This window comes from Panicum hallii, chromosome 1, assembly GCF_002211085.1.
Source record: "Panicum hallii strain FIL2 chromosome 1, PHallii_v3.1, whole genome shotgun sequence".
Classification (NCBI taxonomy): Eukaryota; Viridiplantae; Streptophyta; class Magnoliopsida; order Poales; family Poaceae; genus Panicum; species Panicum hallii.
The window spans coordinates 7,284,111-7,299,599 of record NC_038042.1 but is presented as its reverse complement, the minus strand read 5'-3'; the positions used below and the strand labels follow the sequence as shown (position 1 = coordinate 7,299,599).

At 47.9% G+C, this 15,489-nt stretch overlaps 1 protein-coding gene across 2 annotated transcripts; it reads right to left on the bottom strand.

Moving 5' to 3' along the window:
- Positions 1 to 4,651: 4,651 nt before the first annotated feature.
- Positions 4,652 to 10,079, bottom strand: LOC112899520. 2 transcript variants are annotated; one of them, XM_025968029.1, is made up of 7 exons: positions 9,920 to 10,079; positions 9,703 to 9,801; positions 8,691 to 8,873; positions 7,940 to 8,110; positions 7,655 to 7,864; positions 5,972 to 6,057; positions 4,652 to 5,748 (listed from the first exon to the last, which is right to left on the bottom strand). In XM_025968029.1, the coding sequence occupies exons 1-7, from the start codon at positions 10,005 to 10,007 to the stop codon at positions 5,113 to 5,115; spliced, it is 1,473 nt and encodes a 490-aa protein (XP_025823814.1). In that variant the 5' UTR covers positions 10,008 to 10,079; the 3' UTR covers positions 4,652 to 5,112. The 2 variants fall into 2 exon arrangements, with proteins under 2 accessions (XP_025823814.1, XP_025823807.1); XM_025968022.1 differs by having other exon boundaries at positions 9,914 to 10,077.
- Positions 10,080 to 15,489: the final 5,410 nt, after the last annotated feature.

The following is a 15,489-nucleotide window of genomic DNA, read 5'->3' as shown; positions in this document are numbered from 1 at the left end:
GAAAAACCCAGGCGTAGGGCTGCGGTAGCCTCTGTGGTGGTGCGTAGTACAGCCGGCGTAGGCATTCAAAATGGGTTGGAAGCCTAGGGGCGCGCGCCTTTGGTTCGGGACTCGGGACGCTCCCGTGCAAAGTCAACGTCCGCAGTCTGCCACGCAGTGAGAGAGAGAGAGAGAGAGAGAGAGAGGAGGAGGAAAACGACCTGGGCCTGGGCGGTGGCAGGCAGGCGTCGCCCACCTCATGTGTGGGGTCTGTGGTGGCTGCGCCGCGTCGACTCGCCCCTCTTCCTCGCCTCAGCCGCTTGGTACAGCACGGCCGCGAGAGCCTCTTTTTTTTTTCTGGCGTGGAGTGCCGAATCGTGCTATTTCTTCAAAAAGAATTTCCTTTCTGGGTGGGGTGGGGCTGTGATCCCATAGCGCCCCATGGCTATGGCCATTGGCCCATGTCGCCCATGGTCAGCTCTCTGCCTCTGTGCTGTAAAAATCTCAGCTCCTTTCTGCAAAAGGAAAAAGGGTTCAAGGCACTCAGCCAAAGGGAGGTAGGGCTGTGATCCCACTTCGTTTCAGGCTTCGCGGGACGGCGTGCGTGCGTGATCGGGCTGTGGCGGAACCCTTTGTCCCCGGCACCACCGGGCGCTGAGTGGCGGCTCGGTCGGCCACATCACGGGACGCAAAACGCCACGAGCGCGTTTCCACGCCGCGCTGTTTGTTTGTTTTTCCTCCGGAATTCTCGCGTTCTGAATATTCCAATCATGACAATTCAAAAAAAAAAGAATATTCTAACCATGGATGCTTTGTGTCTTAGATAAGAATAGTTATAAAGATCTGTAATCAAACATTTTTTCTCAGTTTAAATATTTCCGAATGCATTGTTACGTTACCACCATATGAATTATGATTAGTTACGCATCTAGACTACTCTGCCTAACTAGAAGTTGTGAATAATAATACATGATTTCACGGTGAAACCTAGTTAGTTACTCGGAAGTCCCGGGCTCAGCACAAATGTTTATCTTTGTTAAGCCTATCCAAGGCGCAGCCAATTGCGTTTTTAGAGGTAGACCGTATTTTTGCTACACTCGTGGTGACACCGTCAATTTCAAGATCTATCGGTCTGGTTTCTCGCATTTCGTGAGGAATATAGCACGTGCACTCTCATGATCGTAAGGACACATATGCACGCGGGTGAGCTCTTTCACAGCCAACGATCGGTGGGAAAAACGTTTTGACAAATCACCGTCGTTTTCGTTGGCCGAGTCATGAGAGCACACGTACGTTGTTGCTAAGGCTGTACACCCAGTTACGTGGCCTAACCAGTTGCAGTTCCGTGACTAGCCAGGCGCTTGTGTTGCGTGCACCACACTTGCATAGATGCATATATGTATATGTGCAAGTCTATAAATGTTTAACTGGTCAACGCATTGCTAATAATAAGCCGCAGGGATGTGTGTGAGGGTTGATGGATTTGACAGTGACGTGCCATTGAACAGATCCGGTTTTTCCATGGTCCACTATGCGGGCGGCACACGAGAGCATCGTCTTCTCCAAGTGTACGTGCTCTGGAACTCAGTGTATTTTCTAAAGATCCGCGCCTGAAAATTTAAGGCACCGTACCGGAATGACTTGGACTCTGACGATTTTCCGTCGGAGTTTTGAGATCTTCTGCCCATACCATTCGGATAATTTGGACACCTACCCTGTGGTACTGGAGGAAGACCATTTTCTTCTGCCCAATAATGGGACTGGCTGTAGCAGGGCGAAACAGTCTTTCAGAGGGTAAGCTGTAGTGGTAGAAACAGTCTTTCAGTCAAAGCACTCGTTGGCAGAGCATTATTAGGACTCCAACCCAAGCTCAGTTAGTTCAGAAGAAACAAACCAGTTTGAAAGAGGGAAAAAAGAACTAATCATTCTGGACCAGGCCCTTAAGTTCCTATCCTACCGCCAGTGGCGGAACATGAAGGAACTTAGCTAATTTACCGTGTACTGCTGTGCTAGTATACTATATCTTAAAAGAAAATTTTCTGGACAAGGGGGCCACTGCCGCGTTTGGCCTCTGCAGAGGTCTGCCAGTGCCTACCGCAATGGTTCCTCAAAAAAAAAAAAGGTTGCTACTGCAATCCTTTAGAAGTTTCTATCTATCGCAGTCCAAAAGAAGGAAACACCAACAAACTCTGAATATTTTTGCATCCAAGATGGATACAATTCATACAATGCACGGCGAGCAAATGCCGTGTGCACGTAAGCAGAGCACGGGTGAGCTGCCGCAGGACGCCGGAGCAGCGGCGATGACGGCACGCGATAAGGGGAGGTTCGGCCACGAGCCTTGCGCTCCTCAGGCTGCCGCCCGTGTCATCAGGTTCTGGGGAGCAGTTGCTGTTGCCGAGCGCGCTGGGGATTGCTGGATGTGGCCGGCCATGTCAAACATAGGATGCCACGAGAGTGAGGGTCATGAGTCTGGGCGTGACTTGTGAGGGTTGCTGCAGTCAAGTGTTTCAGGGACCAACAGCGGCGCAGCGCTAGGTACCAGGGTCCACACCTTGATTGGCATGTCGTCTGTCTACTGGGATCATGGCCGGGCTCCTCCCCGTCCTGTCGTCCTTTGGGGTTTCAACTCGTCTGGCGCGTCTATCTGTTGTTAGCGTTTTGTCTTGTCGTGGTGGGAATGGGGTGGTCTGCTTGTAACCTTCTTGCCTCCTCATTTCTTCGCACCTCGCAAGCTTGTTCTTTTGATGCACTTTCCTCGGGGCTCCTGACACAAGATTTCTTCCGCAACTCACACTCTAGCACTGTACTGCACCTTTGCAACAAACAGTCACAACCTAAAAACACTAGCTTGATAGATGATGCTGTCCTTCTTATATGCTGTGCTTCTTCACCATTAAGACCCTGTTTAGATCCTCCTCTCCAACTAAAGTTTAGATCCTCTCCAATTAAAGTTTAGCTTGCTAAAGTTTGGAGATTTTTTTTAGCAAAGTAAAAGTTAGGTTGCTAAACTTTAGCAGGGGTTGTTTGGATTCCCTTGCTAAACTCTTCTAAGTGATCATGATATCCTTTATTTAATTCTCTGCTCCACCCCCACACTTCATTTAATTGTGAGGGTAATTTGGACTTTCATCACTTTGAACAGGTTTTAGCAACTCTTGGCTTGCTAAAGGCTAAAGCACTTTTAGGGCTTTAACTAAAGTTTAGCAGAATTTTAGTTGGATCTATTTGTATCCAAAGTTGCTAAACTTTAGCAAAGAGATCCAAACATGCCCTAATTCTCGATTTGATGAGATTGAACGTGAGAAACATGACCGATGCAGAATCAATTCGATGTGCACACGAATCAGAGTGAGAACAAGCTAGGACCGACCGACCGATTGACCCGCCAAAATTCCTCCGACGACGGACGAAACCAAAAACCACGAGCTGTCAACGACGAGGCCAACGTAGCACGCATCAGCTCTTTAGTTTTGTCACTATTCCACGTATATGACCTTGTCCAGCGCAACAACCTCGTCGTGTTGTGCTCCGACTGACGGCGGGCGCCGCCGGGCAGCGCGCCGCGCCATGTGCGGTGTGAAACGCGCCGCCGCCACGGCGATTTCTCTAGGCCGGGCTCCAGATCTTCGCGCTGGCTCGCGTGCCTGGTCCACCACCGCGACCCTGGGATGCAATGCACCATGCCTAGCCCCCGACCCTAGCGTCGCTGGCACATGCCGAGACGAGACGAGGTGCGGCTGCGTGCGCGCCACTGGCCACCAGCCCGTTTTCGACTTGAGGCGCAACGCAGCAGCAGGGAGGAGAAGACCTCGCGTTGCTGCTGCAATGCTCCACCGAGCTGGTAGCTAGTCCAAGTGGCGGTGCGTTGGTAATCGACCGACGTGTAGGAGCTGAGATCAGCCGAACATGATGGGTCCCGAGTGCGATCGACGCTGAATGGTTGCTACTCGTTAGGCTGGTGGCATGGTTCTTCTTCGCTGAACGCCTGACCATACCATTGGCGTCGTGGCCGTCCAATTTTTCCCAGAATAAATCGACTCGAAAAATCCTCCGCGACGCCTTTGCAACTTGCGAGCGACAGCTCCTCGGCCTTAAAGAATGGGCCGCCGGAGACCACTAGACGTCGGTCGTGCATGCATGCCAACTTTGTTCCATGCCTCTCCCTAGCTCCCAATCCCAGCTCCCGAGAGTGGCATCCAGCTACACTATCGCAGCCACTGTTTCTGTCACTATACGAGTCCTGATAGGCTAGGCCGGTCTACGTAACGGCCTGCACATCGGTCGTGTCGCGACCAGCTCATCCGTCCAGCCTACACTGCCGCTACCTTTGGACCCCTCCCTCCAGAAAAGAACACGCCCTTTGACTGCCACCGCTCGCGACATCGGAGTTCCCCAAAAGGAGCTCCGGCTCCCTCACTCTGCCACGCCTGCTCGCCTAGTATTCTCCTTCCGTCCCACACTCGCATGCGACCGATGCGACCAAAAGTTCGGCAGGCACGCCAGCCGTGGAAGGATGTAGAACAGAGACCGCACACGGACACGACGTTCAACGCGGCGCCTCTCTTTCGGCGTCAGGTTTTGGACGGTCACAGCTCGAGCGGAAATGGACCAGACCCTCGCTTTCAGGGACAGCAAGGGCACAGCACAACAGCATACTAGCAGCAACGACTGTGATAACAGCAGCACGTCACCTGTGATTCACTGATTCGGCAACGGCAAGAGGTTACTTTACCTGTTGTCACGAGTCGTCGCCTCCAGTCGGGTCGGGCACCGACACGTGCTCCAGGGCACGAGCTCAGGTAACAGCAACCCGATAGCGGGCATGGATGGATGGATACCATGATACAACGGCCGATCAAAACTACTGCTAGGCTACATGTCACTCTCTGCTAAGATCACACCTGGGCATCCCGAAACCGGATGCCAGTCGGCATAGGTTCCCACCCACCTAACTAGGAGACTACTTGCCCGTTGCCAAATCTCATGGGCCACCACCCACCATAAGCAGCAGCAGCAGCTAGCTTTGTGCTTCGCTTTGCACTTGTGGAGGTTTCACAATACAACATTGCCAGATAGACACTGGCGAAAAGATTCCGTCGTGCGGATGATGAGGAGGCCGGCGTCAGTAGTTCAGTACCTGTACCCGCTCTCGGCGGTGTACTTGCTCCTGACGTAGTGATCGTACTTGGGGTCGTTGTATTCCGTGGGCTTTGCCTCGGCGGGCTTCAGCTCCGAGTGCACGGTCCCATAGGCGACCTCCCCACTCTTCTCCCTGTGGCGGTGGCGGAGCCGGTCCTTTGGGACCTTGGCGCTCACGGCGGACTCGGATGTGCCGTAGAAGTCAGCGTATTCCTGCCTCTTGGAGGACCTGTGCTTGCTTGACAGGGTCGAGTCCCTGAATTTGGATGGCTTGATGCTCTTCTGGGCCTTCGGTGCCACCTCACTTGCAGCGTTAGGAGCGTGGAGCATCTCGGGCCTCATTGGCGTGCTGCTGAGCTTCTGCGCTATTGCCGTCTTCTCTCTGTCCTCAGGCATCACGAGCCTGTCTTTGAGTGGAGTGAGGTTCCTCTTCCCATGTTGAAGCCGTTGCGGGACGACGCTGAGAAGTAGCTTGCCCACTCCTTCAATAGCAAGTTTCAAGAGATCAGAAATAAGTGTCCCAAAGGATGGCCATCCAGCTCCTGGTTCCTCTTTCAGGCTCTCCACAACCAGAGGTGGCTTCCCAATTGTGCTGCTCTCGTGTTGCTCGGTTTCAGGTGCCTCTACCTGGATTGGAATCAACAGACAAACTACCGTGTAAGCAGCAACTCAAAATTCAGATTGCAGAGAACAGAGTGGCAGATATTTTCAACTTCACTCCATTACAGGATGCTATTTAAACATGATTACGAACACTTTAGCCAAGCTTCAATGAGATTACAAATATGCATCTCCAGTGGAAAAATCTATGTAAACGGACAATATAGAGCCAGCATAAACAAACAACTACCTTTTCGGAGCTTGAAAATCCAAACCCATGTTGTAAACCAGAAAAGATATATCCGGCCAAAACAGCACCAATTACCAATATGATATCTGTGTAAACAAACAGTACCAATGATCACGTACCGAACTAAAGTTTGCAAACAGAATATCAAGAACATCAACAAGTGAATTAATCGCCATAAAAATTGATACATTTGAGAGATATAAGTATCATGAAACTAATCACAAATCACAATTCCGATGATCACATTTAAGGTAAATGAGTGGTGCGAAAGGTCGATTAGTCAGCTAGCTACATGTATGGTATCCAGCAATAACAACATTAATTCTAGGGAAACAGATCTATTAAGGAAACAGACTAAGAAGTCAGGATTTTTCCAGGCAAATCTCAACATGTAAGACACAGGAATATGATGGTAAGTCCCATCATCACAAGTTACAGTTCACTATAATTGTTAGTGTTAAATCACAATATAGCATGTGCACCTATGTTGCCAAGATATGGGTATAGGAATCGGATACAATACATGTCGGACACGTGGATTCCCCATTCTAAAAAACAGACACAGGGATACTGTAGTATTTTTTAATTTTATATATGAAATAACAGATCAATACAGCTATGATTGACTAATATACCACATACTGTATCATACAACTTGCTATTGGGCTGCCCTTTATGTTCCTGGCCCACTTAGCCCAACTAAGCAGCATGTCCTAGCTCTGAATGCAAATGCAAGAGCAACCGCCATCTGAAATCTCTCACCGCCAGCCATCAACTCGCATCATACTTGCAAAATCAGTATCCACATGCGTATCCATATGTGATACTTAACGGATACACGATATGCTATCCCCTGAATCAGTGCATCAGAGATGTGCGCCTATGACCGCTTTGATACTATTTAGAACATATGTGGATGGAAAGAAAGGTTTCACCTGTTCTTCTAAAAGGATGAGAAAGTAATCATGTCATCAATGCTACTCTAAAAGGGAGAGAAAGTGATCATCTCATCTATGTTCTTCTTAAAGGGTGAGAAAGTGATATTGCATCTACATCATAACTAGTTAAAGAGGTTCAGAGAGAATTTAAAAAGGTGAATAACTATACCTATAAAAGAACTTCACATAAACATTTCAAAGCATTCTTAGAAAAAGTTCCATATATGCCATCAAATATCTTTCAGTCAGCATTTTGACATTGCCAGACATGTTATCCCTGTTTCCCTAAAGTCTATCCATCAGGACTATAAGTTCAATATCAAGTGGGGGCATGAAAAGATATCTTTACATCATCTGATTTCAAATTAAAGAAACAAAGGGAAAAGTAGAAGGGGACCAAGACCAATACAACAATAATGCCAATGCAATTCTTCTCCCCCATATGCTATACGGCACATAGGCACTACCAGAAATCTCTTTTTACTTTGTCTGTCAAGGATATGGCATGGTTCAAAGTGGTTTTTTAACATCTACTTGAAGCCGAAACCCACAACAAAATTATGGTGTCAACACAACTGCATATTTTTACTTCTCTTGTTTTCCAACTAACCATCTCGGAATGAACTTTTTTGAAGGACACCGCCACCTCAAGAACAAGACAAGTCAGATAGTTACCTTTTTTTTTTCTTATCAGAAACATTGACATGTACTGCACAACAAATAGAAAAAGTGAAAGAGAATGAACCTGAAGATAGGAGCGAGGAATCCTGATAAGTGCAATCTTCTTGCGGAAGGGCAATTTTCCTAAGGGCTGCATTTCCGCGGTCAATAACCAGAAGAGAGCACATTTTCTTCACATACACCACATCAAAATCAGTAGAGAACTTTGCATCTTCACTGGGACCATCCCTATAGCCTGGGATATTTGATTTTCCACCAGCAATGGTGGTCACTCCTGCACAGAAATTTCATTCACTAATTGTTGGCATAAATAATGCATGAATCACATATCTAACTAACTACTGATCACCTGATTCCCCAATCTTTCGAATCGCCAAATTTGCAGTGTCAGCAACATAGACATTTCCCATATCATCAACAGCAACGCCTGTGGGGCGCTTGAATCGGGCATCACTCGGTTTACCATCTATGTGACCAGAATGCCCCTGGAAAGAACCAGCAACAAGTCTTCCCCTGCTATCTGCGGATATCCTATTATCAGTCCACACTGCTGGACTTATGTTTACATCATCTAGATGATACTTTTTTAAGCACAGTTCTCTCTGTTTTCATTTCTCTCTCTCTCTCCACAGCATTTCTCTACATATGCATAATCTTTATTAACTCAATACCTGAACTCCAATTATTACTGTATGAATGAAAATAGACAGGTGACCCAAATCAGGTTTCAATAAGGTGCATTGACCCTTAAGAATAGCGTAATCATTAAAAAATATCAGTTATTCAAGCACTGCTATTAAAAGAGTAGCCCCTTAGAAATGAAAAAGAAAGATTGCAAAATATTAGCATGCATGGATATTAGCATTGGTATGTCTAACAAAGTAACAAATCTGCCTGAAGACTAGTATTTGGTAGTTTCTTATTTAAAACTTCCCTAACATATAATCATGGCAAGTGTGCATTGTACCATTATGGCCACTATCCACCGGAAAGCGGAAACATACCACATGAGCCCCATATAAACTACAGTGTGATATATAAAAAAATGTACAAAAGAACGAACCAAACACTAATCTGAGGTGGCGGGAAGTGAAACATACACTCAGACAGCGGCGGAGTTATTCGCACAATGTTGCTGTGTGCGGAGTCTACCGCAAGTAGCTCCCCGCCCTCAACAGGAGACACCCTGATGGTGTGCGGTGTGACACCAAGCTTGTCACCCTCAACGAGCGTCTCGACAAAGTAGCCGCTCTCAAACTGCAGCGCTACACCCACATGCCCATCTGCAAAAACAGTCAGACACCATGACCAAGGCATAAAATGAGAACACAAACACCACTAATTGCTGTAACCCATATCCAGTGCAGTGCCTCGGGCCGCAAACGTACAAAACCAAATCTACTCGAGCTGATGGATCTAGAATCGGCTAACATCATTCCAAGAATGGGAGGACTGAACTTCACCATCCATTTGAACTTGGCTGGGAGTGGGAGGTATGTTTGTGCATAGCTGTTAGGTCAGCAATAGACTGCCAGTTAAACTGAAACTACACAGAGCTTAGTCAGTAAAACGAGAGATACATAGAGCCTCCCTTGCTTCTAGAAACTGCTAAAGACCTACTCACAACACGTAGTGCATAACAAAAATCTGAACTAAAGCATATCTAGGTGGAATGCCTGCTTACAGCATTACAGAAACACAAAAATCATATACTGAAATAGAGTTAAAAGCAGATACTACTCCAAGATAAGTGGTTTCTGACTGATGAAGGCGCGCCCAGGTCACGTCACTGTGTAATTACACTGGTCATTTCTCCTGAACAGCATAAGGTTATTGATCAATCTAAAAGGTTCTGATTTACTTTATTTCAGAAAAACGTTTCTCCCGTCCCGTCCCGCCCCTTGTACTGCCGATTCGTTCCCCCTTGGTCTTCTGCTCCCACAGGCACGCACTTACTACAGGTTACAGCTACGCGAGCAGCGCCGTACAACGGGTAACCGCAGCAGAGCAAGCAACAACATCGCATCGCAGGGTTGGCATGGCAACATTGGCATCCCCGCGCAAAACCCCCGCTAGCCAAGCGAAACCCCCCGTCGGGCACGGGCAACTCACCGGCGTACTGGGCGTGGGCGGGCTGCTTGGGCCCCCCGTGCGGGGCGGCGGCGCCCCGCGGCCACTTGACCACTGACGAGAGCTGCTTCACGATGCTGCCTGCAACCAACCAACCAACCAACGCCCCCGGGGAGCGGGCCAAGCGGCGGGTCAGAAGAACCATAGGAGGAGGACTGGAGGAGGGAGAGGCGCGAGATCGAAGAACACGGACCCACACCTGTGCTGGGCGAGGCGAAGGCGGCCGCATCGGACCGCAGGGCGGCGGCGGCAATGTGGAGCAGCAGGAGCAGGGATCTCAGTCCCATGGAGCCTCTTCCGGCGGAGTGGAGGGATTCGATTCGGCTCCGCTCCGCGCCGGTCTCTGCTGGGTCTCGTCTCTAGTGGGAGGGAGAGAAAGCGAGAGGAAAAGGGGGCTTTTCGCTTTCGGCCCTGCCTGGGGTGCGGCGCAGCACAGGGCACAGCGCGTGCGCGAGGTTTCGCTTGGGGGTCAGCGTGGGCACGGACCCCACACGTCAGCGACGCCTCGTCCGTCCCGCTTGGGGGATGTGTTTCCTCACGGGAGGGTCGGCAGCGACGAGATGATGGCACGGCACTGGTCACGACCATGTGCGGCGCAAGAGTTACCGTATGAATTCCTTTTCCCCAGCCAAATTTGTAGCAGTGCGGATGTAATTCTGCACCGTAAACAAGCAGAATAGCCGTCAAAACAAGCAAAACAGCCGTCAAGCTTTTACACCGCGGATAAGTAAGAACGGAGCTAAATATTTAGGAAAAAAAAGCCTTTCAACCCTCTAACTATCAACATAATTTAATTTACCCAACTCAACCGAAAAATATTCAATACCCTCAACCATTGAAACGTTCAATTTATCTCATTTGGTAGATTCAAAAGGTGGTTTTACCATATCAGCAATCTTACGTAGCGTCACATCAACCATGAGGAGGTAAACTGGACCGTGTTGATAGTTTAAGATGGTCAACTAGAATTTATAAAAAAATAGTTACAAAAGTTAAATTTTCAATAGTTAGGAATATTGAATATTCGGATTTTTTTGATTAAGAAGATATCACATTGTGTTGATAGCTGAGGGGGGTTGAAAGGACTTTTTCCTTTTATTTACACAATTATACCGCACGGTTGAAACAAGCGAAATGGGCTCACATTGTGCGGCCCATAGGACAGACAACGTGGCCAGCCCGATATGTGCAAAGCAGGGGACGTGGGCTAGGCCGACAAAATAAATTCTAATGGGCCCAAAAGGCCCAGGCCTGCTTATATGACAACGCATGGTCAACGTGGACCGTGGATAGTTTCCTTCCTGCTAATGCTGGCCTGAATTAGGAGAAAAATTTACTTTTACCCCCTAATTTTTAGGATGAATCCACGTTTTCTCTCTAGATAACAAAATCGTCCTCCTGAGTTTCTCAAACTTGCGTTATCGGACACATAACCTCCCTGGCTGGTTTCTCTCAGTAGCTTTTATCTTCTTTTATATATTTATTTTAGCTGAATCTTTGAAAAATCATAGTAAATAAAAAAATATAAAATGGAAAATACAATTTTGTTGCACTCCATGAGTAGATCATATAATTTAGTAAAAAAATTTATTGTACTTTTAGATATATATTTTCCTATAATTAATTAATAGATACAGTTTCCGTGGTCCAATTATGGTAAATTTTTATGGTGGGATAATCATTATATGCTCAGGCATACAGGATCCAATGAGCATGAAATTTTACTATAGCTCAAGCATATAATGATTATACCACCAAAAAAAATTATCATAATTGGACCACGAAACTGTATCTATTAATTAATTACAGGAAAAACATATATTTAAAAGTACAACAAAATTTTTTACTAAATTATATTATATTATGTGTTCACTGCATAGATCTACTCATGTGGAGTGCAATAAAATTATATTTTCCATTTTATGATTTTTTATTTACTATAATTTTTCAAAGATTAAACCAAAATAAATATAAAAGAATAAAGAAAAATCACTGAGAGAAGACTAGTTAGGAGGTCATATGTCTGGTATTGCGAATCCAAGAAGTTACGAACAGTTTCATTATCTAGGAAGGAAATACGGAACCTGGGGGAGAACTGGAGAGACGACCAGGGAGGCGGCGTCCGGCGTGGTGCAAGCTGGTGGCAGGGCGACGGTGGGGCTGAGGCCACCTGGATGTGGTGGCGCAGCTTCGGCTAGGGCAGACGGGGCTTGGGGAGGCGTGTGGGAACGGGGAGCCGGAGGCTGGGTTGCTGGGAGGGGGCGCCTGTCCAACTAGAGCATGAGTTTTGGGGCGGGTGTGGCTGTGTGGGCTGGCAGTGGGGATGGGGGAGGTGGGCTGCTGCGTTTTTGTGGCCAAAAGAGAGACTGAGACTTTAGGAGTCCGGTTTGTTGTGTTATTTTTTTCGAGTGATATATAGGATACATTATGTATATAATTTTTTGGCAAAAATAATGGGTATTCAACTAAATACCCTTGAATTACATGGGGCCCGCCCCTGGGGAGGGGAGGGTGCTGGCGCGCCGTGGGAAAGAGGGAGGAGAGGAGGCGGCGGGGAGAGAAGGGAGGGGAGGTGGTGAGAGAGAGAGAAGATGGTAGAGGAAAATGAGAGGTAGAGGAGGGAGATGGAAAAAATTAGGGTGATGAGCTGTCGGTTCGTAATATGACCCGGTGGTGATGCTCACTATCACCGTCGGGTCGTATTACGAACCGGCGGCGATGCCATTCAAAAATATCACCGCCGGTGATACCTACTATGACCGTCGATGATATACTATGAGATGTTTGCGATGGGTCATACTGTAGTAGTGAAATGGTGGCGTTTATTTTCATTTATATTTTTCTTAAAGTGAATAATATACACAATCGACAAAGATAAATATTAGGCATTCCTAATTAGGTGGTCGTTCATCGTCAAAGAAATTAAATTTATATATAGCAATTTGCTTGCAACCGTGACACATCATTTTTCCCAGAACTTTAACCTGAGCCAGAGGCCGGTCCACAGCCCGGCCCTTGCTCTGCTCATGCTGTTGTCATGCACGTCCGGCGTGGTACATCTCTGGCCTCCATGTTGGCTCTCACTCGATCAGGTCCCTTTCCCCAGCACTAGCAGTCGTTGCATTGGCTCGTCGCATGCGATGCGATCCGCAGCCGCTTGCCCCTTTTCGATCCACTGCCACAAGCAAAAGGGAAGGCAGGGCGCAGGGACCACGCACTCCTTTGTCGCCCGCCTGGTTCAGTTCGCCAGGTCCTCGTCAGTTATGCTGCCACGCGCCCTGCAGCGTCGCAACGCCGCGCGCAGCCCACGTGAGCTTTTTGGCCCCGGCGACGGCCAGTACGAGCTAATCCGCCAAATCTATCTAGCTTCCGGAAACCGTTTGTTATAGGGCTTCCGATGTTTGCGATTCGTGGAGCCCACAGCACAATCTTCTTTTCTGCTAGCTCGGATTCACGCCGCCGGCGCACGCGAGGTGGGAGGTGGGGCTGGGGTAGCGGCAGCCGACGAGAGGTGGCCGGTGAGGAGGCGTGGGTGGTGGTCGGTTAGGGTTAGAATTTAGATTTCCGTGACGGGGTTTTCATAGCTGGCAGCTATAGAAGGGGAGGTCGGGGACGGCGGTAGCCCGGTGGTGGTGGCGGTTCAGCCGGCGATGGAAGTGAGGCAGCGCTCGGACAGGGTTGGACCCTCGGTGGGTGGCGGCTGGCGGCGGGAGTAAGAAGAAGACGGGGTCGGAAGGGCAAAGGAAAAGGCCGGAGGTGGATGGTGGGCGGATGGCGCGGCGTCGAGGTAGTCACTGGCCGGGACGGAGGATGAGAAGGTGGGGGTGGAGGACGGCCGGACACGAGGAAGAAGAGGAGGCGGTGGTGGGCTAATAATCCATGTCGTCCCATGCACGTTGGGCACACGTTCATTTTTCTTCTTCCGTGTTTTTTAAAGAAAATTTGTGAAAGTTGCCATCCTATCTAGATACACCATCCTGCTAGTCTATGAATACTAGATACACCATTTATGGCTTAGAGGTGAACAAGGTTTGAATGTTAACTACATTTGTCTTATTACATATAGTTTCTTTATCGAACCAGACTCCCGAAAGTTTTATTTTCTCCTTTTTTTCGCATTGTTAATATCCATTATATATATGTGGCGATATATGCCATACAAACTTCTTTTTAATTTTTTTAGTTTGGCCTAGCCTGTCTGTGTCCATCACATATGTAGGAGAGAGGAATGCCTAAATTAATAGTTATGTGAAATGCTACTAGACAACAACACGTTAGGTTAATATATGTATTTAGGTGAAATTGGTGATGCATCACCATGTCGTTATCTCAACAACAACAAAAAAAGGAATCTCACATTCTACTACTTGGATCGTCGCTCACATAGACTAATTCCTTATTTACTTGGATTCATGTAGGTTATTATTGCTTTTGAGAGAGAGAATATCCATCGTCTAAGTCTCCTACAATCAGAAGGGGCCTGGGCACCTACCCGGGCTCCTTTTTTAGGAGTGCAAGTGGAGCTGCAGTGCTGCACTGTTAAAGAAAAACAAGTTACAGTGGTGAGTGGTCGTTGGACGTGAGCCAGCAGCAAACAGGTTTTAATCGTCGATATGTTGCCCAAACTACAAAATTTGTAGTTCCCCCACTGCCTCCAATCAATCTATTGAACAATAGACGGTGTCACTGTCGGGATCACCAAACTGCGCACATAATATATATTTTCTAAAATAAGGATGAGACATGATCCACGTCCTACACTAATTGTAACTACTTGTACAGAGTAGGATTAGTTGGAACAGAAACTATCCGAATAGTATCCGGATAGGACTTCTAACCTATAATCGGACTAAGATTTTCATGTAACCTTATCCTCTCAAACTATATAAGGGCGGGTAGAAATCCCCTCCAAACCAATACACAATAATATACATCTATGGCAATACAAACCACCACATAGGACGTAGGGTATTACGCATACTGCGTCTCGGATCTGTCTAAAATTACATGTTCCTTGCATCTTCGAGTTCCTGATCTCAACGACACTCCACCGACAATCTACCACCCACCTCGGGGGTATCTCTCGGTGGACTTGGGGTTAAACACCGACAGACAAATCTCCTTTCTCTCTCACCCACATGGATAAGAAACCGACTGATGTGGGGTGGTTATGAGCTAGCAGGTTCGGCCCCACATAATTCAAGGGTATTCAGTTGAATACATATTATTTTTAGCCAAAAAATTTGTACATATAATATATCCTATGTATCAATCAAAAAAATAACACAACAAACCGGGATCCTAAAGTCTCAATCTCTCTTTTGGTCAAGAAAACGCAGCAAGCCATTCCCCCATCCCTCACCGCCAGCCCACACAGCCACACCCAGCCCAGAACTCATGCTCCAGTTGGACCGGCGCCGCCCTCCCAGCGACCCAGCCTCCGGTCTCCAACTCCCCATTCCCCCACGCCTCCCTGAGCCCCGTCTGCCCTAGCCGAAGCCCGCCACCACATCCAAGTGGCCGCAGCCCTGCCGTCGCCCCGCCGCAGGCTTGCACCACGCCGTACGCCGCCTCCCCGGTCGGCTCTCTGGCTCTCCCTCAGGTTCCAGCTGCGGGCCGCGTAGGGGGCAGGCTGGCAGGGCCGCAGGGCAGGGCGCAGGGGTGAAAGATATCTAGGCCCCTTAGTGGGTTTTGGTGGTAGATGACAAAGCATATATATATATATATATAATCATATTATCGAGCATGTGTGCAGGGGCTAAGAGTGAT

Coding starts and splice junctions, on each gene's coding strand:
- LOC112899520 (XM_025968022.1), bottom strand. CDS start 10,007: ATGGGACTGAGATCCCTGCTCCTGCTGCTCCACATTGCCGCCGCCGCC. Junction 6,058..7,654: donor TTCCTCGCTCCTATCTTCAG/GTTCATTCTCTT, acceptor TTGTTTACACAG/ATATCATATTGGTAATTGGT. Junction 5,749..5,971: donor GATTTTCAAGCTCCGAAAAG/GTAGTTGTTTGT, acceptor ATTCCAATCCAG/GTAGAGGCACCTGAAACCGA.